Below are 24,614 nucleotides of genomic sequence, written 5' to 3' on the forward strand. Positions count from 1 at the left end.
CTGATCAAGTTGTCATCAATCGCACATTATATTGCGGTGTAGTGTCTCAAACTTCCGAATTAGCTGGTCCATAAAAAATTAAAGTTTTTTATTCAATTTGCGTGTACGTATACAGTCAACGTGTCACGATTCTCGATCGACTTTTTACATTTTGTGAAATAATAATTGTGATGATCATTGATGATTAACACGAATATATGAATTGTTCTTTACTGTCAAATTACTATATAATTAACATCCCAACGATCTCCAGTTAATTAGTATTATTTTATGTAAAGATGTGTAATTCCTCCATGACAATATAATGCAACTAAATTATCTACAGATGCCAATCGATCGCGATCGTATCATACAAATTATTAAATGTCAATTACACCATTGAATTTTGTTACTGAACAAAAAATCTCAAGGTAACCACAGACACGCCAATTGTTTTCTTATATTTCACACACAAATATTGTTTTTGTACCTTATCGAAATGTGTGATTATACAGCTGTGGGGATAGATGCATATAAATAAAATTTCAGTAAGATGTATTTATAAGACCTTTTATCCATTATTAATGCATAGTCTGGTAAAGCGATACATCTAGGCGATTTCCTAACATGAGGAGTATTCTCATGAAAAAGTAACAGAATGCGTAAGCTCAAAGTTAGACCCAAGGAAAAGAATTTTTTCTAACCTCAAAATTTAAAACAATTATGTTAAAGGGAAAAACAATTTTTATATTTTGTGAAGAGCTTTGTGATGGTCCAAGATTAATATTCTTTTATAAAACATGAGACTTTAAAAAGACTTATAATCAAACTACTGTAATTTAAGGTTATGTTTTTTATTGTACGTTACAGCAATCCATCAGCTAATTTTACATAACGTCGTTTTATTGAGTGAGAAAAAAGTTTAAAAAATTTCTTTTCTAATGGTGAGAAAATCTGAATTATACTTTCATGATCTCATTGCTTACGTCTTATTACGTTTTTATGTGAGTACCCTAAAATGAATAAGATTTATTACACATTTCCCAGTCGGTATAGAAAATTACTTTAAAAACATTTTCATTTTTTTTTTTTAATTTCAAAATCTTTCTCTTTTTTTCCAAGTTTGACAGAAAATTTATTTAAATTTTCTTTCACCACTAACACGTCCGTATGCAAATTTTGTATTGAAGAAAAATGGAAAGAATGTAGGTATTTTGTTTGAAATGAGATAATTTGCAGGTGAATACGTATTAAAGTGAATTTATTAGTTAAATGTTGCCGAAGTAGTTCAATGTTGCCGTATATCGCCCAATTTTGAGACCCAATAAAAATGATTATTGTTGGCAATAAAATTACAATCCCGTGGAAGTGCTGCTTACACATGTTATACCGTGGATAGGTTGCTGCCGCGCTCGCTTGTTTAATGAAACCCAACTCAGTGCTAAATCAAAATGAAGGCGTGCCGATGAGGTAATGAACGAGCTCTTTCATCCTGACCAAAGACCTCTCCATCCGCCGCATTCAGCTGGTGTATTTAGGTTACACACAGCTCGGTGTTCTGTGTGCACCAACAACACTCCAACCAAAGTATATTATAACTAGTCAACCCGAGCCCCCAATCACGTGTGAGCAAACTCCATTTTAAGCTATGAAAGGGGGGCGTATATTAGTAGGGGGGATGAATAATACGGTACCCCAAAAAATTTTTAAAATAAGAAAAACCCGTTATCTGACCCTTCAACAGGTAGAAAATGGGAAAAAGAATCAAGTTTTCTGTGGGGGCGCTATAAAGGGGGGAGGGGGCGGAATCCCATATAGCGCTTGCAACTCGTATTGACCCCCTCTACCCCCATACCAAATTTCATCAAGATCGGCCCAGCGGTTTCGGAGGAGTTCATGTGCCACAGACAAACAAACTTTTCAGCTTTATATATTAAGATTTGCAAGAAGAAACACTATTGAAAGTCAATTTTTCCAATAAAAAAAAAGAGAATCTTCTCTCTCTTGTTTTTTTTTTTTGCTCATCTCTGAGAATCCTTCTTCTTAATTCTTTGCTGGCATTTGTTCTTGAATGTGCCGAGGCTTTCCCTCTGGGAATATCTCATCTCTATGGTATTATATGATATTAATACCCCCATCTTGTTGGTGACTTGTGGGGAGAATGTGAAAATCGAGAAGAACAAGGAGAGCTTTATATATACAATTTTGCGTGCGAAAACGTTCCCATAAATTGGTCAAGTTGGCAGTATATTGTCCTCCTCCCAATCAATAAAAAAAAGAGAAGCGCATCTCAATACTAATAAAATTTCATGGAACTGCAATAAATACAATTATACATCTTGCTTTATGAGACACACCGTGATTTTCCCCTTTTAATTGATTTTCTCTCCCCCTTGTGCTTCCCTTATATACAGCCACATGCTTTTGCTATGTACATACATATTTTTACCTATGTTAGCGTCATGATTACCTCTCTTTCTCAGGCAACCGTCTCATTCACACTGCAACAATTCGCCACCATTCCTATACATAAATCCACCGAAATTGTACAATCTACCCGGAAATCGATTTAGGGGAACACTGATCCCTCTCTCTGATTGCGTTTTTCCTCATCTATATAGATTTTATATGTCCATATGACAAAGCCCAGCTCAATGGTAGCTTCCTTTCGCTTACATATGCGTGAGATTTAACGGACAAGGGAAAATGTCTTTGTGTACGATTTTGAAAACCCTTCACCGAAAAACGCATGTCTCCTATTTATGTATTTACCAACTCTTCCTAAAGGTGTCGATTAAGAGAAACCTAAAGTCTTACCTAAAGTTCACGTAGTAAACCCCGAAAAAGTATGTAAGTGAACGAAGGGTACAGCGGGGTTCAGACAAATTTTTGAAGGGTGAGTAATATCGACCAATCACGTGACTCTCAAAAACCCTAGCAACCCCATGAACATGCTTAGCAACGAATATTTTCACCACGCCCTTGGGGCGCATTTTGCTGTGGTGGCATGAAGAATCCCCGCGTCAAAAGGAGAAAATGCAGATACGGAGGATGATTTTGGGATATTTTTTTTGTTAAAGGTGATATCCCAGTATAAAGCGTCAGGATATTTTCAATTCAATCGGCATGAACGGAAATTTAAAATATTCTTCATAAACTATCTATATAATAAAGAAAGGTCTGTTTGTTGGTAATCTTCCGTCGTGTTCGGCTATACAAATCTACACCGTTTGACCGATCGCGATGAAATTTGGTACAGAGGCTCCTTATATCAGGCGGTTTCGAGTGGCCGTATTCATTTTCCCCCCAAAGCCCCCCTTCGGGTAGCCCCCATATAACAGTCATGCAGTTTTTGCGAATTTTTGAATTTGGCGCCGGAAATGTTGTATGGAAATGATTTCTTCTCTTTGAATTTTTCTTTTTTTTAGATTGATGAGAGCTCTCCATCTTCTATATAATAAAGAAAGGTCTGTTTGTTGGTAATCTTCCGTCGTGTTCGGCTATACAAATCTACACCGTTTGACCGATCGCGATGAAATTTGGTACAGAGGCTCCTTATATCAGGCGGTTTCGAGTGGCCGTATTCATTTTCCCCCCAAAGCCCCCCTTCGGGTAGCCCCCATATAACAGTCATGCATTTTTTGCGAATTTTTGAATTTCGCGCCTGAAATGTTGTATGAAAATGATTTCTTCTCTTTGCAATTTTTTTGGGTTGATGAGTGGCTCCAATCAACGTATAAATCATCACAATTTTTTTTCTCTAAAATTTGCGCGAAGCGCAAAACCCCCCGCGAAGCGGGGCGAGGAAAATTGGAGCGAAGCGACAATTTACCTCGTATTATATATTTTGCTATTGATTTTGTTGGGGGTTTTTGTGTATGCTTTTGCCCTGCTTATGAAATTAGTCCTAATGGGTGTCAATGTCAAATGGCTAGTCTCTAGGGCAACTAAATGGTAGCCAAACAAAATGCTACCGTGCAAAACAACACGCATCGACGGCAATTGATAAACGTTATTTACGTCCCAGGTCGGTGGCGGATAGATCGGTCAAAAGCACCAAAAGTCGACCTGGCTCAATATCCTGTGTCTGGCGGTCCAGATGAGAACCCCATTATTTGGGGCGTCACACACCATACATACATACATATATGCATGTATAAATATGTGGAGGCTCTTCAGAAGAAAATCAAACCCATTGATCTCATTCACGGCTTCGCACTACCTTCTCTCGGCGCATCTCAGCTATTTGCCAAAATTTTAATTTATCGGAAATCCGTGCACAACCTCCCAATCTGTCTGCATTTTTAATCAGAATCTCAATATGTGAAATTAATTTTGGGCCTAATCCATAAGTTCCCACGGTTTTATTGTACAATCTTATGTTGTTTTTTTATGTTCAACTTTTTTTTTGAATCGTTTGTGGGATCACAACTCTATTGGACATGTGGTGTCCTCCTGCAGTTTTATTGACTTGTCTCAAGCACCGAAGATGGCGATGATGATGAGAGGATCTTTAAGCCTGATCATCATAAGCAATATATTTTAAGAAATTCTGATCATCATAATATGATTGACGTTATTTGTTTTTACATGAACGATGACGCGAGACTTCTTTCTCCATCTTAATGGTAAACTCGGGGATTTTTCTCTTTATTCACAAATTGTATTGTAAGTAATGAAATGTAGAAAAATCCTAATTTTAATATATTTTTCCCAAAATTCAATTTTAGAACTTCCTTTAAATATTTTTTCATAAAAAAATTTTTAAATAATTTTTTGGATTTTTTTTAAATCATATTTTGTAAAAAATATAAACTTTTAGATCTTATTCAGGTTAATTTTTAAACTATTTTAGAATTTCAAGACAGGTAGACGATACCTACATTTTTTCGTCGGACAGTTATTCGTTATGGATAAAAAGTATATCAGTCTACTTTCTAAGTCCAAGAATTTGTAAAGTTCTTTCTCATAGAATATTTTTTTTTAAGTTTCAAACTTTAAAAAAAATCTAGAATTAAAAAAAATCCTTTTTTACCTTACTTTGCCTTAATTAACCTACTTAACACAACTCTTCATAATATTTTTAAATTAATTAACATAAAAAAAATAATATATCCGCTCATTTCGAGCACTCAGCAAAGTATCTTCACATGATTTTTAAAATTGGGTAAAACGATGAAGTTTTAATATGCTAAAAGGAAATTTGATATACGAAAGGTGATCTATCTAACTTTCCTTGCTTTTTCTTCGATTCCATCTCTTGGAAGAGTTTATTCGATTTACCTCTACACACCGCGTGTATACGTTTTCTCCCATTTCTGTAAAATGCCCGAAGAAGGGTCGAAGAGTAATGTAATGGAAAAAGAAGAAGAAAAAATACTAAAGGTATGATCATCATACGCTCTGTAGGTGAGAATGACTCTATGGAAAGTTGATTGGCAAGATGTTTTGGCACAGCAAGACATTTTATTATTGTATTTGAAGCGCTTTTTCTTATTTTTTTGTATGGTCGATTCATTGTTGGTTTTTTATATTTACTCGTATCTCTATATTACATTGTTTCGATAAGAGGATAAATGGGTTAAGCAAGCTATTCTCGACTCTCGATCGAAGATGATCTGCCAGATTTCTCCCAGATATGATTTTTTATTGCTCCCGTTTATATTTTCATTCTCTTTTATAACCACCTTTTTTGTGTGAGGTGTGTGTGTCTGTGTGGATTTTATTCGGCCACTTCTTTCGATTTTTGATTTATCGGTTTATACCTCCACTTCCATTTCGACTATTGAGAGCCCGTCTTCTTTCAAGAGCCACTCAGTACGATTGTTCACATGATGCGGTGGCTTAAGCCCTTTGGTGGCGCAAACCTGTGAAGAATCACGTGAAATTAAAAGGACAACAATAAATTATATACCTTAAAATACTGTCACTTCTGAATATCACACGGAACAGAACAAAAGCGCAGGAATTGGAGCCCAATAAAGCATTTTAATCGACACACTCACAGACAATTTATCCCCCCAATAAAAAGGAAGCTCACGAGGCACGAAATGGTCCGAATGCATAAACGATAATAATTTGGATAAATTCATTCAACAACTGATTCTCACTGAAATTACTATATGTATAAATATTTTACATACATACATAATATTATAGGTATGTAGGTATATAATAAGTAATTTGTTAGAAAATTTGTGTGAGTGATTATGGCAAGGGAAGCATGTTACACACCTGGCGTGTGGGTCGATAAAGGAAATTTCTAATTAATTTAATTAAATTCCTATATTTAAGCTCAATAGCTCGAATACGTAATATCAAAAAATTTATGCAAACTCATCCAACTTTAATATTTTCACCGTATGTATGCAAGTGAGCACCAAAGCAGAGTAAAAATTTTAATGTGTGCTGTTGCTATACAAAAATATTCATCTTGATTATAGAATTTGATTAGATTTTTTTTCATTTTATATCCATACACATTTACTTTGCCTCAAAAGAAATATACGCTGGATGAGAAAAAAATCTTTCACAGTGAGATATTGGATTTCTTTTTTTATTTTCAAAAAGTTTTTTTGATGAAATCTTGACAACTTGAGCTCTCATCCAATTACCTTAAGTTTAATTCACTTCACTTAAAACTATTTATCTTTTGTGCAAGACAATCTTTGCTATTCTTTACACAAATCCATCGGAAATTAATGTCTTTGTTTATTAGATCAGAGAAAAATACAAAAGGTTCGAAATTTTGAATTAGGCGGTATGATCAAATTAACACTTCATACCGGGAAAGATTTATAATTGCGATAAATATCGTATTAAGTCTTTTGTTACACCCATGAAAATTATTTATGGTGTTTTTCACTTTAATGCTGAAAAGCATAGTTTTGTTTATAAAGGACACATTGCCTATTTATCTAGGTTTAATAATAATAATAATAATTTATTACCTTCATATGGAGATAGTATTCTGGGCTTATCTAGGTTTATTTTTTTTATGAAAAGCATAGAATTCTTTGACCTATATTCTTGGCATTAAAGAGCAGAAAGAGAGACAAATAAAATTTTATTAAAATTAGATTTTAGAAACAAATAAATAATATTTTTATCACCAAAATTTTGATGCATAGTGTAATTAGCAAAACTAAAAGAAAATCAATGGTGATCGTCAAAAATCAAATGTTCTACTTGACTTGTTTGGTATGTGAAAAGAACACGAGCTTGAGTGTGGTGTGTGAGGAAGGATGAGAGAATAAAAATATATATTCGTTTTCCTACATTTGTTTCGGAACCATGATTGAAAATCTTGGTTTTTTTACAAAGTCATTTCAGACTAGTAACAACAATGAATCCTAACATGATGGTCTTTCTCAAACTCAAAGTATTTAAATGGAATAACATAACAAGAATTAAATGTATTTTTTTTAATCTGTGTAATTTTTTGGGAATCCATTCTCGTGTAATGTCGAGAATTATATGCAATGTCATTGTGGAATTCTCTTCGGGAGATCTCTTACCATTGTACGGCATATCACATACTTACGGATCTAATCGGACAGAGATTAGATGTCTAACTTACCAAATGACTTCTCCGACCATCTCTCTATTCCACATTGAAAAATTGACTGATCAACAATGCCTCATATTTTTTTTTCTTCAAAACTTTATTATACTTTCATGGTCAGTCTGTTATCCACTTAATTAAATTGAAAGATTTAAAAGTTTTATACACAACCCATGAGACTTCAAGACTTCAGACCCAGAGACTCCATGATTTCTCCCACCAAGAATGATTAATGATTCACTTCCGTTAAATGTGAAAGAGTTTTTTCTTCTTTATTAAAAGTGCTTCGCAATAAAAATCAAAAGGTTGGCACATTAGAACTTCAGTAGCTCTACGCAAATTATATGCATTTTGTGGAAGAAAATTTTCATAACTCATCCGGGAAATTCAAATTAGAAAATTTATGATTACCTACGTACCTACTCATTCAGTAGGTAATAAATATATGTATATTTAGCTCTTTTGAGTGATAAAAATTTATTATCTGAATAATTTTAAAAAAAAAAGCAATTGAATTGATGAAAATTAAATTTCTTCAAAGGAAAATAATAAAGAAAAAAGATTTTCTTTTTCATAAAAAATATGTGATTTTGAAAGACCTTCATTTAGCTTCAACGTTTAGCGTTTAACGGGTATCCAGGGAGAAGAGGAAAATTTATGAGCTCTAGGCGAGACGTCAACAGGAAGTGCGTGAGGATTAATTTTAGGCGAAAGAAATCCCCCTACCCCTCATAATCCCCTATCGGCGCTTCCACCTTATACCCTCTGATAGCCTCATTTTAACGGCGTTAATTTTATGTTTATGGACATGCCTTTCTCTATGTGTGTACTCTATTTAGTTTTATGGGCTTTTCGCGAGTTCCTCGTGTCCGGTAAAACGACTTATTGAGATCACGGGATGTCTTGACCTGAATTTCTTTCTTTTTTCTCCACACTTAAATCTCTTAAAATCACATTTTTCCTTTTTTTTCTATTCTCTTGATTACTGTAAGAAAAAAAAGTTAAGTAGAATTTTAGAAGATTCATTTTAGCATTAAGAGAAAGTATAACAATGAACGTTGATTTTGTCATCCGCATGTGAGAGGCGGTGGACATCAAATTAATTTGGAAGCTCCTTCGAAGAATTTAAGGTGCTCACCAGAAGTCCACGCACATACATATATGAGTCGGCAAGATGATGGATCATCCATCTTTGTCATGACGAGTGACATTCAAAATTTGAAATAAATTGATCGAAGTTCTTTCTCGATTCCGCGTCAGAGAGTAGCTAAAGGAGCATTTGGGAGAAACCAAAAAATGCTTAACATCACAAATTCTTTAGTTATTTTTCACTCACATTTTTATTATATACATAGTTTTTTATGCTCCTCATTCTGAATAATCAAATGTGATGGATTTCAGACATAGTTCATTTTAAAAGGAGTTATAGTGGAGCAAAAGGTACAAATGAAAAAGAAGTTAATAATGAGTGTGGGCGTCCACAAGAGAGCAACTTTCTGTTTTGTCTTAATATCTTTATGTGCTGTTTTTTCGCGTTCATTTTGTACATTATTTTCTTTCTTTGTTGTATCAATTGTAATTTATTCAGGGTGGAATTGTAAAAAATATATATTTTGCAAAGAGGAAGTTGATGTTATATACATAATATTTTATTACTTAATTTAATGCAAAATACACATTGAAAATTACCTGTATTATTGTTTCTTTTTTACATAAAAATCTAATAACCGACCATTGGCCTCTTTGCAGTCACTCCAAAGTGCCGCCAGAAGAGCGGGAACCTCTTGTGCAAATTGCAAAACTACAACTACAACCCTATGGCGACGAAATTCAAGTGGTGAACCCGTTTGTAATGCCTGTGGACTTTATTTTAAGCTACACAATGTAAGTACTGATTTATGTATTACTTATATTACCTATACTTAAATACATATTTAGACGTTATGATTTTTTATGCTTAAGAAAAATCATAAAGTTCTTAATAGAATAAAGCTTGACACCAAGAAAATGTTACAGACTTGAAAAGAAATCAAATAATAACCCACAAATCATATCAAAATGAATAGGATATACAAATCAATTTCTAAGGGGTCAAATACCGACCTGAGAAAAGGCATTAAAACTTCTCAGCGAACTTCCTATTTGCGCCGACCCTATCCGCCCAAGAAGTGTTTAGTTTCCTTTCTATTGTGCGGATTAGCACAAGGGGATGAAAAACACATAGAGTAGCACCCCTAAATGATTTCTGGTTGACGCTGATTTAAGCGCATTTCCAACCCACCCCTAAATCGCCCAAAAAGTCTATCAAGAGGGTACATACAGTGAAGCATCATCCGCTGAAGCGGATGCATTGACTCACAAATGAGGGGTTGGCTGAATAATAATATTGTTTTTCGATACATATTGCATTCATTTGCTCGTTAGGGGAATGATTTACTTTGCAACATATACGTATGGATTTTAGGTGGGGTGACCTATCTCGAGATGCTGGGCTCTCTTTATATATGACGAATGGTATCAAGGGGATAGAAATTGCTTAAACGATTTTATACCCCATTGACCAGTAACTGGGCTATTTTGTACACGGATTAGAGATCACTTCCCACATGAACAATGCTTATAGACACCGGAAAGGGTGGAAAATTCAATTTTTGGGGGCGTCGATGTGGAAACACTTTTGCGTCTTATCCGTCGCCACATATGTATGTGATTCATTCACCAACAACTCCCTTGTACAATTTTATCAACGAAACTTTGTCAACGCACAAGGGGATGAAATTTCTCGTGAGATGAATTTTCACGCAACTTTTAATCGCTAATTTATTCACCAGCCTCCTCTCTAAATACCTTGTGCTCTGCTATGTATATACGCAATCCATGTATAAGTCAGCACTTCCCGGAAGTGGATAAATTAGAAAAGTTTCGTCACAGGGATGCTCGCAGGAAATTACCCCGAGGGTGTGTTTTTCTCACAAATCGTATATTTTCTTCTTTCTTTTTTCTCCTCAACTTTTTGGTCGTCTTTTTATGCAGCCTCATTATGCTAATGTGCAAAAAATTGAAAAGAATCTTTCTAATAAAACATTATTCTTACCTAAGGTTTAGAGAATTACATCTAGGAAAATATTAAAAGAATAAGAACCAGGAAGAGATTATTCTCAGTTTTTTTTTCTCGACAGTAGCGTAGCTAAGAAAAGGATTTAGGTGTATAAAAACCATAAAATTTCAGACATCTTAAATTTTTTTTAGGATCAAAATTAATTATTTCCAAGCTAAAAAAATTGTGGAAAAATAATCTTGAACGTCATAAAAGTAGACGTCAAACTCTAGAAAAAATAGATATGAAACGTTAGACAAGTAAACGTCAACTCATGAAGAGATGTCAATTGCTAGCAGAATAAACTGAAACGTTAAAGCCTGTCTGTATAAATCTAAGTTGTTCTTTTACTCAATTTTTAACGTCTTTTAATTGAAGAAAAAATCTAAGATACCCCCTTGAATAATTTTCTGACTACACCCCTGTTTTTTACCATAGAAAATTAAAAATATGAGTTTATCCTGGATTCCGAAAATAGATTTTTTACGCAAGACACGCGCACATAGATTAATGATTTACATGAGAAAGATAAGGAATAATATTATATTTATAGAAATGAAGATTTTGAACATATTCCAATCGTGATAAGAGTGTGCAAAAAGAGAGAAGTTAAAATTGAAATAATGTCTGACATGGCGATGGATGTGGGGATTTTTCTTGGAAAATTCCTCCTCGGCTCATTGCAGCATTAGCCTAATTAACAATGTGGTTGGAATCTGCAATTACTCCCAATTGAGCCCCCCCCAGCGAATCCTGCATGGTTTGTACATTCTTGTGACAATATTCGTCGCACTATTTTTCACATAAAGCACTTTTGTCATGATTGTAGAGTGAGTCTCTCTCAATTCATGCAATGCAATCTATACCAAAGACAGTGGGTACGTAATCAGGCAATTAATTTACAATTAAATTGACATTTTGCAAAAGTGGAACAAATTTATGCTGCTCTCTCATTTAATTCTTCACACAAATACACATAGTGTCCCACTATCTTTGTCTGCTACTGTCTCGCATTATTACTTAATTATATGTTTGAAATCATTCAAATATTGTAAAGGCTTGTTCTCTTGAAAAAGAGGGAGTATGTCGCATTGCTAATGGTTATGCTTGTACGCCTGTAGGCTCGCACATTAAAGATACCTACATATTGTGGCGGATTGACACCAAACTTTAAGGCGCTTTTTGCATCTGCCAAAACACAATACATCCTTCACGGATTGTACTGTAACAATAAATAACCACTTAAGTCTATGAAAAGATGTATGTATAAAGGTTCTCAATCTTTCTTCACTTTGAGTTGAATAAGTGGAAAAAAATTCCATTTTATTGTAAAGAAAATAAGCACTTGGTGACACAATTCGAGCAGTCGGAAGTTTTTCCTTTTCGGCATTTTATTGTATCAAAAAATAAGAAAGAAATCCAGCCCTCAGGTACACGTAGAAATTACAAATAAAAATCACTCAAGGACCTTCACCACTTATACTATAATCACATTCCCTCAAAGGCCTTTTTATTTTCAGCGATTGTCGGCAATTTCTGCACCACATTCCCATCCTCATCCACTAATCGTATCGCTTACTTACACTTCTTTCACAAGATATTGTGCATTGAATGCTGAGAGGTGTAGTATACATACATTTTTGTCTATCTCGGGAAAAAAAAACAGGAGAAATTGATACCTTTTTGGCTTACAAGGACCCTTGATTTTTTTGTTCACTCTACAACCCTCACACAGAGTATCAATTGCACTCCTGGCTAAGCATTTGGAGAGAATCCGTTGACACTGCATATGGAGACTCATCACCTAGAAATTTAAATAAATTATTGAGAAAAAATTATTGAAAAAACGGATCAAATTTAAAATTTTGATGTTTTGTTAAAAAAAGTTCTCTTGTCTTTTAATTTGATAGACATTTTATTAAAGTTAAGCAAATGAATATACATTTCTCACCTGATGGGTCTCATTTATTTCCTAACTCTTGCCAGAAGTTAATTAAAAGGTCTTAAAAATAAATTGTAAATTTTTATTACATGCCAAAATCCAAGGAAATATTTTCAAATTCTGTTAAAACTATCAAAAAAGGAATTTCATTTAAAACACAAAAATCTCATTAAATAAATTAAACATCAATACCATTAATGTATGCCACGCAAGCAGTAGGATCAATGCTTGTTTTAATACCTACATTACAAAAAAGAATGAAAGAAAAAACAGGTTGAAATGTGATTTGAAAGAAAGATTGCATTCCATTTTACAAATCATCAATTTGAGGGCAATTCTGTCAAAATGGTCATCCCTTATTGGAAGAGATGTATTTCTAAATTCCTATCTTAAAACATCTTGTATTGAAGAAACCGATAAATCCGCTCTCTTTCATCTCTCTCTCACTCCATATCCACGGGATGATTTTGCAAAAATATGAAACATGTAATTAAAATACTTGGACCATGTTCACACTCCGTGTACGAAATACCTCCATGATGAACAAAAAGGTTTGAGTTTGTTTAATATGGCACAAATTCCAATTACGGTGTGGTTTGATACAAGAGTGAAAAATGCATTATTTTTTTCTCTCAGTGTCAGTCACATTCAACGATTTGTTCTTATTTGAAAAGTCATAACACGGATTACAAACTAAGTTTGGATGTAACTTCCATCACAAGAGCTTATCAAATGCTTTAATCTTTTGATTCTTCTATAGTAGGTAAATCCCTTTTAACCTTTAATCAGGAATTTTGATTAGGTATTATTTTAATGCTATTAAGTATTAAAGTCATTTTCCGGGAAATGTTTTTCATTTTCTCATAATTTGTCTTATTTATTCTAAATTTAATTTTTATTAAGACTTACGACGCCAAAAACCACCAATGATGCATTTAAAGTGACAAAAAGCACAACAAGTGACGTCATAGTTTAGATTTTTTAGCAAATCCTTGCCTGTTTTTCCCTTTTTTTTCTCAGTGGAAAATGGAAAGTCTCTTTCGCATTTTTTTATTTTCTTATTGATTCTGAACAAGATTACGAGTATTCCGATTGTTTCCTCAAATGAGAGCTTTTCCCATAAAGAAACAGGTAAACTCCTTTTCAAGATCTCTAAAAATTGATTGCATAATTTTATAATTTGATTTCAGTATTGAAAATTTCAAGATTGACTTTAAAATACAGCCTTAAAAGTCTCTAAGCATAAAAGTCTAAAGAAATAAAATTTTTAACCATGTAAGGAAAGCTAAAACCTTCCTATCAAAGTTTTTGGTTTGGAATATTGAGTTTTTTTTGCGATATTTACCCACAAAATTCAACCCCAAGGTTATTATGTACAATGTACGTAGTTTCTTAAACATTTCGCTCTGAAATGCGATGAGAAAGATATAAAACAGTTTTAACAGTTTTGTGATTAAATCTTGGTTTTTTTTTTGGAAAATGTTGAAGTAAAATAATTTGAGACGTGCTCGTTATAATAATCTTCTTTTAATTACGATAGGTAATTTTTTATATGAAAAATAACCAATGTTGCTCTGCTTTGCCGCATATTTGATGAGGAATGGAGATTGTGTAAAAAAAAGTATATTAATTAATTATAGTGTATGAATGTGATAATTACCCTGACTATGATCATCAGGGTAATAATCTTGAGTATTAATTTTTCTTAGAGTCTGAGAAGGAAAATAAATTTGATTTTGACCTAATAAGAAGAAATGAACGAAATGAGAAAATTTCAAATTTATCTTACAACATTTTAGCAGTCATAATATTGCAATGAATATACAGAGAGTGTTTAGTTGGAGAAGAAAAAAACAATGTTATGCTCATCTTTTCCCTTTGAGCATTTGTTTCTTCCCCAGCATAGAATATAAAGAATAAATTGTCGAATCATTTTGTACGCACATTAATCTGATAATGTCAGTGGATTCATCTCATTTAACCATCATCGCTCATCACCAGTTCACAGACTTTCATCTCATTTTTCTTCCTCTCTTGACTTACAACTCACCCATAGCTCGTGGTATATATCTCATTCACCCTGCATTATGATCATCTCTCCTATATCCCCCCCCTAATCTGGGCGAATGGCGTGGTACAAGTGGGATTTGAAGAGTAATCACACCAGACATCAGTTGCTCGAAATTCTCGGTAAAGCCGCCTCAAAAATTTTTGCATTTGGGGCCCATACATAGATGAGGTCACCGCACGCGACACTGTGCGGAAGAAGAGGTCTCTGTCGTCGCTAAATCGAGCGGAACGATCCACGCGCACCACACACGGCTCTCGCGAGTAGCGCCCAAACACACCTCTCTCCTTTTCATCCAATTCACATCTCTCGCATGGTCCCCACACATCATGTGTATGGAACACTGAATTCACATAAATCATTTTACTGAAAATAAAAGAAATCCAATAAGACACAATTAGTTCAATATATATGCTCTAACACTATATGTATAGAGCACCACCTTTTTGTGATACACACAGAAGAAATTTTACATTTTGATGACTTATGACGACATGAGGGTAATTCTAAGCACGTTTCGGGAATGGCAAAATTTAAATTTTATTTCAAGAAGAAAGATTTTTTATTAAGTAAAATATAATAACGAAGTTCTGAGATCTTAAATCGTATGTAAAACGATCAAGAGAGAAAAGGAAATTTAGCCCACCTAGCTATTACAGAACCCCAGATATTAATGAGCTCAAGAGAAAGCTACAATTTTAGGCATAAATTTCTTTTAAGAATATTATATTTCCTATCTTAAGGACTCTGATTAAGCGCAAAAGAACTTAAACATGATTAAATTTTTAATTTAATCTAGTTTAATTCTTAAGTTACGTTTATTTGTGAAGGAGAAAAGTCAGACTTAAATGACCGGACTAAATGTCGTTTGAAAGCATAATTTATGACTTTGCTTATCCAGCATAAATTTAAATTAGTTTCAAAGATAAAATTAGCTATTCCGCTATCAAGAAATGTTTGTAATCTTAATCTGATAAAAGTATTCCGGGATCTCGAAATTTTTCTTGATTTTTTGAATAATTAAGATAATTTGATTTCTTAATTTTTTGAGGCAAAATACTCTCGCAAAAATAAAAGTAGGAACTTTAAAAAATTAAAGTAAAAAAAAATTAAATTAAGGCTATGAATTTAAAAATAAGGTTCTTTATCACACGTTCTTTGAAAATTCTTTTTTAAAAGTGAATTTCAAGATGAATGTAAGTTGCAAATTTTTAAGAGAACCTTCTGATTTAAAAATTTCTTTTAAACTTAGAAATATCAAAATTTTATTGGTCGCAGATTAGGACCCAATTTAGTCAAAAATCAATTCATTTAAATGCTTAAAAAAGAATCACAGCGCACAAGCAGAAGCTACTAAAAAAAAAGAACATCCAAGAACTATTAAATCTCTACTAAGGAAAAGCACTCAATCTGTTATGCTAAACACTTTTGCAGAGCATTGACCCAATTAGTAGTTGAGTATGCTACATATTTTATTTTGAAAAAGTCATAAAATAAAAACTTCTTTTAAATACAATTCAAAGAATAAAATAGGTGTAGCTATAAATTAATTTTCTTTGAGTGTTCAAGCCAAGTTAAGATATTTTACAATCTCATGTCAGCAATATTACATTCATACAATATATATGATGCCAACTAAAGAGATCTTTCTTCCATGTAATTCCATCATAGGTAAACCGGCCAATGACGATGAAGAAGGAGGGTATTCAGACGCGGAACCGAAAGTTGTCATCAAAATCCAAAAAGAAGAAAGGCGGAGGCGGGTGTATCCCACTTGGTGGTCATCTGGGGCTCGGTGGTGGCGTTGGTGACATCATGAAACCTCTGGATCCGTCTAAAGCGTTTGCCGGAAGCTTTTCAGCTTCAATGGGTGAGTTATATACCTACTATGTACACAACCTGTGTACAAGTCCCGAAAATTTTGGAATTATCGATGACGTGAACTTGACACAAGTTTATCCCGCAGGACAACACGGCCATTTGTCAGGCGGCCTACATCCTGCCCATGCTCACATGCACAGTGGTTGGTATGCGAGCGGTATGGGGGCATTGGGTGCTTCTGGGAGTCTACAGGGTGGCTTCTCTACAACAGGAAGCCTTGGAGGCGGTGTCGTACCACATTCACAATCCTATCATCTAGCTGGACTTGGTTCAATGGTATGTACACAACATCTTTCTTAATATTTTCCTTCTCATCATTTTACTAAAAAAAAAACTTCTCTCGTGAATGCTCTTCTTATGCAACTTTATCCGGTTGCAGGGTTCATGGCGGTCAGATTATACGTGATGGAGTGATAACAGCCTAAATAGTAATATCTTCACGTTTGGATCATCATCAGCGTCGTGTAGTAAATCACTACAAAAATATGAATCAAGTACAAATTACTGAATTTTAATCATTTTTTTTCTTCTTCTTCTTAATTCTATCCCACTCGCATCACCTTCTTCCCTACGCGTTCTCGCAATTTTTTTTTGATCGCCTTGTTTGCCTCTTTGTTCATATGTGATGACTATATATAATAAATTAAATAATAAATACTTTGCAAAATGTAAAGAGAATAAAATTTAAAATGAATTTCACCCTTGACTGCCAATTGAGGAATTTCTTATATTTTTTCCGGAGGAAATGTTGACAGAGACACCTTCAAATGCTAAAAGATACAAAATTCTATATCAGGCAAAACATGTGGAATTGTGAAATATTACTGTAGTATATTACGTAAAAAAGAAGAAAAAAAAAGAAACATCAAGCAGCAAAACACTGACCATCCAGCCAACAAAACAATGAAAATGAAAAGATAATGAAAATATACCCAATTTAATTTGAAATTCAAAGAGAACACCTTATAAATTATTAATGAAAAAAAATTATACACGCAGAAGAAAAACGGTATTATGTTAAAAATAGTCAATTGTAGAAAAAGAAGAGAAAAAATTCTTTGCAATGTACAATATAAGAAACTTAATGAGATTCAAATTTTTAGCAGAAAACAAAATAGATTCACTTTATTTTCTTTTTTTTTTAACTAATAATGTGTTGAATTTTCTTTTCTTGTGACCTTTATTTCCCTGCGCAAGAAAAGCCCCAAGCAGTGTGTGTGTGCCCTTGAATCCTTACTAAATGATTTGGGGCACACGCAATGGCACAAAAGCAGTCTGGAAGAGAAAGACAAACAAAATATACCTGTAACAATTTGTTCAAATCGTGCAATGCTCCCTCCCTAATTTAATTCTTACTAGTAATTATTATTTTTTTGTAGTAATTAGTAATGCAGATTATGTAATTGAAAAAAAAAATTACAAACAATCGAGAACGACATTGATGTCAGAGATGTATTATAAACCACCATATTATCCGATGCGATCTTAAAGGTTAAACAGGCAAAAGAAAACACTTGAAAGAGACATAATTTTTTTCAAGCTAAAACAATAGCCACAAATCCAATGAATCTTAATTATAATTCTCAAGTTATTATTAAAAGGAATTAATTCTTTCATTAATTTGAGAATATCAGAAGATTCTTCTTTCCAAATTAGAATACAAAAATGTATATCAACCTTACATAATACAGAGACTACACCGATTATATACAAAACTTACAAAATAAAATGAAAAAAAATGCAAAGATAAAAAAACAAAATGTGGACCCTATTTCGGCGTTACCATAAAAAATCAACCTACAAAATCAACAACAACAAAAAGTTCTGTAAATATTCCTAGAACGCTAGAAATATGATGGAATGATGCGGATTTAAAATGAAAAAAAAACTCTGTAAGAACTCTCTTACAGTGATGATGTGCATATTAAAAAAAATGAAGAAACAACTTATTCTTCTTGTGAACTATAAATTATACAAAAAAAGTAAATAATTATAAAAAAAAACTTGAAGTAATGAAAAGGATGCCATATTCATAAGTAGACTGTATAGAAAAATGTGTAAATAGTTATGGAAGTAAATAGCAAAAAAAAATGTGTAAAAAGAGGTGAAACTATACATAGGATTGAAAGTAAAACACTTCTTGGATTTAATGTGAAGTGTACATTAAAAAGTAAATAATGCAGTATAAATAAAAAAAATAAATACAAATTGTCTTGATGTGTTGATAAAAATACAAATAAAATATTATTAAATAATATAAAAACAGAAAATTTGCTTTTATTTCATTTTATTGCTCTCATTAGCGTATGTGAGAAACTTGAAGGTCTATCGAGGGGTGTCTTTGGGTTTAGCATTCATTAAAGGAGTTTATTCGTTTTTATTTAGAGAAAAGTCTGCTTTCAAAGAAAAATCGAGATTCGCATCATCTTCTTGTTCAGATTCAAGAAACAGAATTAGAAATCTTTAGAGGTTAAGCTTCCAATTTTTCCACAGAAAACAGTTGAAATTTGCCAAAAAAACGTATACAATGACGTCACTACTATGTTTTCTGTGGCTTTCTATGCATAAACCACAGTCCAGCTACTCGCGACAAAGATTCGTTAAAGTTTCTGACAAAATTATTATTTTTTATGTATTGAAAGAGATATAAAACAAAATGATGACGTCATTGTTAATATTTTTTGGCAAATATTTGCCGGCTTTTTTAGGTGAGCCCAGAAAAATATCTTTTGGGCAATTTCTTATTATTTTTCGACTCTCAACAAGATAATAGATCAGTAAGTTTACTCTAACAGAAATGAATAAACTCCTTTAAATATTTGATTTTATTTTTTTTTCACTGTATTCTACAGGAAATATCGTCGCACTTCTTTTGACGAAACCCACCAAAATCATTACTAGGTACCTTTAACAATTTTTTTCCAGACCAAAAATACTAAATCGTTAGTGACTTTTCATGTAATGGGATCATTTTAGAAAAGTACCGAATAAACGATTTTAAAAACATTTTTGGACACACAGAATGAGCAGAGCAGAAAAAAGTTAAGTACGTAGTTTGAACATTTTCTATAGGTTTGTGTATGTAATTCAGTGTAGAGAAGGTTCTGTGAAATTAATCCACACAGTCACCAATTTCCTAGTTTAATAATCCATCCCATGTTCCATATGCTTAAACTTTATGATCTATTCCCCCGAAAATGACAAAAAAAAACGAACAGAACTACATAATAGTTTTTTGTTTTGCATGTGAAAAGAGCAAACAATTTTCAACCGCACCAATATTATGTACCTACTGACATGTAGTTTGTAAAACCCATATATTCCCCACATCACTCCCAATGGAGATTTAGCAAGTCAAAGTAATTGCACAGTAAAATATGGAAAGTGCTTATCTTTCAAGCGTGAAGGATAATCTGCTTTTGAAAGTGTCTGCGCATCGGCAAAATTATACAGAGGTCAGCAGAAATTGGAAACATATTTTCGCTTCCCATGGGTAACGTATATCCTAATTAAATATTAATTTAAACTTGAACTTCTGGATAAAAGTCTTGAAATGAAAAACAAAACAAAAATATTTAAACTTCAAAAAAAAATTCCATAAAAACCGTTGAATTTCTTATTTTTATATATTTAGCTCATTCGCATTTGGATTTCGTGCTCATAATTGACATTCACATATATGGGATTGATTGACAAGATAGCAAAAAGGGAAACGGATATGGATAATTGTGTATTTTATAGCGAAAAATACTATTTTGAAAGCAGTTGGGCTTTAAATTAATAATTTTAATGCCAAAACCATTATATCGCTGCTCACCACGGATATGTTGAAATACTCCTGCATCCATCAAGTAATTTAACTACATATTCTGTGTGATTTTATTTTTTTTAATTTTTTAATTGATTTAATGAATATTTTTTTTTATAAACAATGAGTTTAGAAAATGAATATTTATGTCTCGAAAAATAAGACAAAATTATTAGGGAGTGTTAGAACCAGTAATATGAGACATAGAAGAGCCTCTCATGTATAGGATGGTCAAGATAACATGGACCGCTTTTATAGGTTTAGCCCATAAGAACGGTCCATCTTATCTTGACCACCCTATAGACCTTAAGGATTATGCCTTAAATCAAAAATCTATATATGCCATCCAGAAATAGAATTTTTGAAAGAAATCTTTAATATTTTTCTTTATGAATCATCATTCTTTTTTATTCAATTTTCACTAAAATATTTTAAAATCTAATAAATTCTGAGCCTTTAGTGGAGAGCTGGACAGAATAACCCATTCAAGAGTATAAAAGAAGTCAAAAACGTATTTTTCAAATTTGCTCTAGCTCTTGCGAAGAAATGAGATAATTCAAGCCTTTATGTAAATTCTCTTGTCATTTTTGCCCTGCTCTTCCTTATAAATTCCTCATTACAGGAATGCTTCTCTGAAAAACAACCTTCAATTTTTAATTTAAGCTCAATATCAGTTGAAACAGAAAAATTAAGTAGTTTTGTTAACAGATACACCATTGTTTTTCAAACAATGCATATTCATAATTTTCAAGTTTCTAAATATTTAAATTCACGTGAGCTATCAAAGGTATTAAAAATATGTAGGGGAACGTGGCCCAATTCGGACCGCCGCCCAATTGCGACCGCCCCTTTTTCTCGTAAATGACGAAATATTATAAAATTAGTTTCACTACATTATGAAGATATTATAGTAAGGTAATGTTAGCGCCTAAAATAAATTAATTTGGTACACAACAGGACGAATTAAAAATCAAAATTCATTTTCAGCACTTGGCCGACATTTTCTGATTTTAGAAACTAAGTTGATATGAGTTTTTTTCCCACTATTATGTCTCATATTATGCCGCGTTTCTGTAGCTTAGAGGGTCTAGTTTATTACTTGATTTACAATTTTTTGAAAGATTTTAGGTATATTAAATAATTAAGTGAAAATGTTATACATGCAGAATGGTCTAATTGCGACCCCCAAAATGTTCCAATTCGGACCGTCTATTTCCACCACTCACCACGGTAAAGCTGTCGCGCGTGCGTGTAGTAGTGTAGAAGTGTCTTTCTCACACAGACCGCGCTGTGTTTTGATTTCGGGAAAATCAATATTTTTTCACGTTTATTGAAAGTTTTTTCGCAGTGAAAATGTTCCTAAAGCCAAAGGGGAGTGTAGTTAGTGTAATTTACGCATTCCTCAGAAGAATTTTCGTGGATTTTCTGCGAATTACGTTAGTGAGTGCGCAATTGTCGGTGTGTGTGAAAGTGTGTGTAGTCACCTCAAGGGCGAAATGTCAAAACAAATGTGGGGAAAAATGAAAATAAATTCTTGATTTTCCGGCTTTTCCGGGTAATTCATGGTGTTTTTTCTATTTATAGTAGTGATAAAAGTGATCTACTAGTGAAAAACCCACAAATTACGGCAAAAACAGGGGGTCGCAATTGGAACACTCGGGGGGTCGCAATTAGAACACCGTGGTGAAAAAGTGCAATTTTAGCAACTTTTTTTAATTCCATTATTACTCAGAACAGGTAAGAGTTAGAATGTTTGCATCTATAGAACAAAGTTAGCCTATTAAATGACCTTTCCAATGGTACCAAACTTGGAAAGATTTAATTCATTTTAATATGACTTTTTTCAATCCTTCTGAAACAGAATTTAGGGGGTCCGAATTGGGCCACGTTCCCCTATCCTAATGCCACCTAATACTCATTCTTTTACAGACACACAGAGCACCTCATATATAATAATAAAATCCATCTATATGGCTCAAACTGAATAAAAAAAATACATTTTAGCTCAACACGAGTAGCCATTCATTAAGTTCTCTCTCCCCAGTTCTTCGTATAAGACGCACAGAGTCTATCATATAAAAAGTTTCACCTGTCAAATTGTAGGTGAGTGCTGCCTAAAGAAACGGTAAAAAATATCTCAACACACACTCTCATTGCCCACCAGACTAAAATCCTCCTTGCAGCCAAAACGATGGTGCATTTAAGTGAAATAAATTCATTTGTAATGGAAAAGAGATTTTCTTGAGGGAACAAAAAAAATGTGAGGGATGATGGAGGATGTAATTGTCAAGTCGGGTGTGAAATAAGGTCCAACCTAACCAAATCCTTTATGGCTTACAGAGACAATTGCTATTCTTCCGTATTTGTGATCGTCCAAACAAAAATGAAATTCAACATCTTGGCACGATGATATAGCCTCCACACAGCCACCCTCTCCTGCTCTATATATAATTCACATTTTAAGCTTCTCTGGCGGAATGTGGACGAATGCAAAAATCCCAACAAAAGTTAAAACGAGAATATCTCTTGTGGAAGCCGATTGATCCAATAAATGATTTTCTCTGTGCAGGAAAATTGTCCATGCGTGCAGATAGAGCTTGGTGTTTGCAAAGAGGATTTTATATCGGATTGGGAGTGACATAAAAAAGGGGTAATCGATGGACCGAAGTGTTTTATTACTTTGAGAAATATCCCTTCTTTTAGTTTTTTTTCTATACACATGTGGACGACAAAATTGTAGAATAAATGTACGAATGTGTCACAAAGATTATTTTTCCAATTTCACAAGTTCAACGAACTGAAAATTTCTCAAGACTCCTCTACACGCAAAAGAAAAGCAAACTTAAGTGGAATCCTTAAATGGTGACACAACGGACTTCACTGAGAATTAGATAGTTGAGTAAAAAATATATATGTATGTATATAGTTCTTTTATGGATTAGAGAATTTATTTTAAAAAGCAAAAAAAAACTGTCTCAACTGCTTTTAGAGGAAAAGAAAGAGAGCAAAGAAACGACTAAGCAATTTATGTCGATGATGGTGTCTCTGCTGGTACCAAAGAGATTCAAAATTATTTATGATTAGCATAATTATCTTTTTCGTGGGTCGCATATTAGTCAATATATGACGCGCGATACAATTTATAAAATATCACCTGTTCGCCCCAATCGTTTTGTTAGAATATCGTATTTTGACGTGCGCCACGAATTTTCATTAAAATTATATTATGAAGAAATGCATTTTTTATTGTGTTCTTTTAGGGGCACCTCGCCACCCGTTTCCCCAGCACAAGACATCCCTTTAAAATGTATTAAATTGAAAACAGTACGCACGAGAATGTCGTCACCTGCCCGACAACAGAATAATACCCAAAAACAACATTAAGGGGAATGTCTTGAAGAAAAGGAATATGTAGTGAAAGGTCGAAGAACGTTTTTGCCTGTTTACCCCCACATTTTGCTATATGTATGTACATATTTTTGCTTCATAAAAGAACCCAATTAATACATACCGGCAAGTGGGGTGAATAGGTGCAATACATAGGTGGTAATAAGAACATACAAATAAAGAGTTCTAACCGTTCTAACTAAACTTTAAATCGCTGTTTTAAAGATCTCGGAAAAATCTCATTATTCAGAATGAAAATTAAAAAAAAAAAACGTTAAACGGATCACGACTGTAAACTAATATCCTCGTATGAGATATTATCTGTTCCTATTCTTCATAAACTCATTATTTTATAAGCGAGAATAGTGTAAAGGTAAGGCATTTTGTCCAACAAATCCTGGTTCTGGAGTAGAACCCAAAACTTCCCATAAAGGATCGTATCTTTGAAAATTCGGTACAAATTTCCTTGATTTGAAGGATTTCATGGTCGCTGAATAAAACCCAAAATGTACATGAAATCAAAATTTTGATCCTTTGGTTCCAAAAAACTGACAAATATTCACAATATGAATATTCGGGATATTTTTTGGTTTTCTTTTCCCTATTTTTGATCCTTTGATTAACCTTTGGAGGATCCGATAATTCTAACCACAACCTTATCTTCTCTCAAAAGGAATATTTCTGCTAGATTCCTTTCAACGAATTGGAAATTATTGAACTTCCCTACTAAATAAATAAATAATTTATCAAAATAATTTAAATATTTCATTTTTTTTACGATTTTAAAGATTGAATTGGCCACGATGGTCAACAAAACCCTCTAGGGTTTAAAGTACTTCCCAGACGAAGAATGAAGCAATTTAAAAGAAAATCTACAAGTTTCCAATA

General features: G+C 33.2%; 1 protein-coding gene across 13 annotated transcripts in view; it reads left to right on the forward strand.

The window, feature by feature from the left end:
* The window catches only part of LOC129793549 (GATA-binding factor C), a 63,022-nt gene extending 45,590 nt beyond the window's left edge, over positions 1 to 17,432 (forward strand). For 7 of the 13 annotated variants that reach the window (XM_055833667.1, XM_055833682.1, XM_055833728.1 and 4 more), the window contains exons 7-10: positions 9,293 to 9,427; positions 16,322 to 16,520; positions 16,605 to 16,807; positions 16,911 to 17,432. In XM_055833667.1, the coding sequence (XP_055689642.1) occupies positions 9,293 to 9,427; positions 16,322 to 16,520; positions 16,605 to 16,807; positions 16,911 to 16,937 (564 nt within the window). In that variant the 3' untranslated portion in view covers positions 16,938 to 17,432. The remainder of the gene's footprint in view (positions 1 to 9,292; positions 9,428 to 16,321; positions 16,521 to 16,604; positions 16,808 to 16,910) is intronic. The other 6 variants (XM_055833700.1, XM_055833714.1, XM_055833755.1 and 3 more) reach the window with 1 other exon arrangement.
* Positions 17,433 to 24,614: the final 7,182 nt, after the last annotated feature.

Source organism: Lutzomyia longipalpis, chromosome 1 (assembly GCF_024334085.1).
Source record: "Lutzomyia longipalpis isolate SR_M1_2022 chromosome 1, ASM2433408v1".
Taxonomy (NCBI): Eukaryota; Metazoa; Arthropoda; class Insecta; order Diptera; family Psychodidae; genus Lutzomyia; species Lutzomyia longipalpis.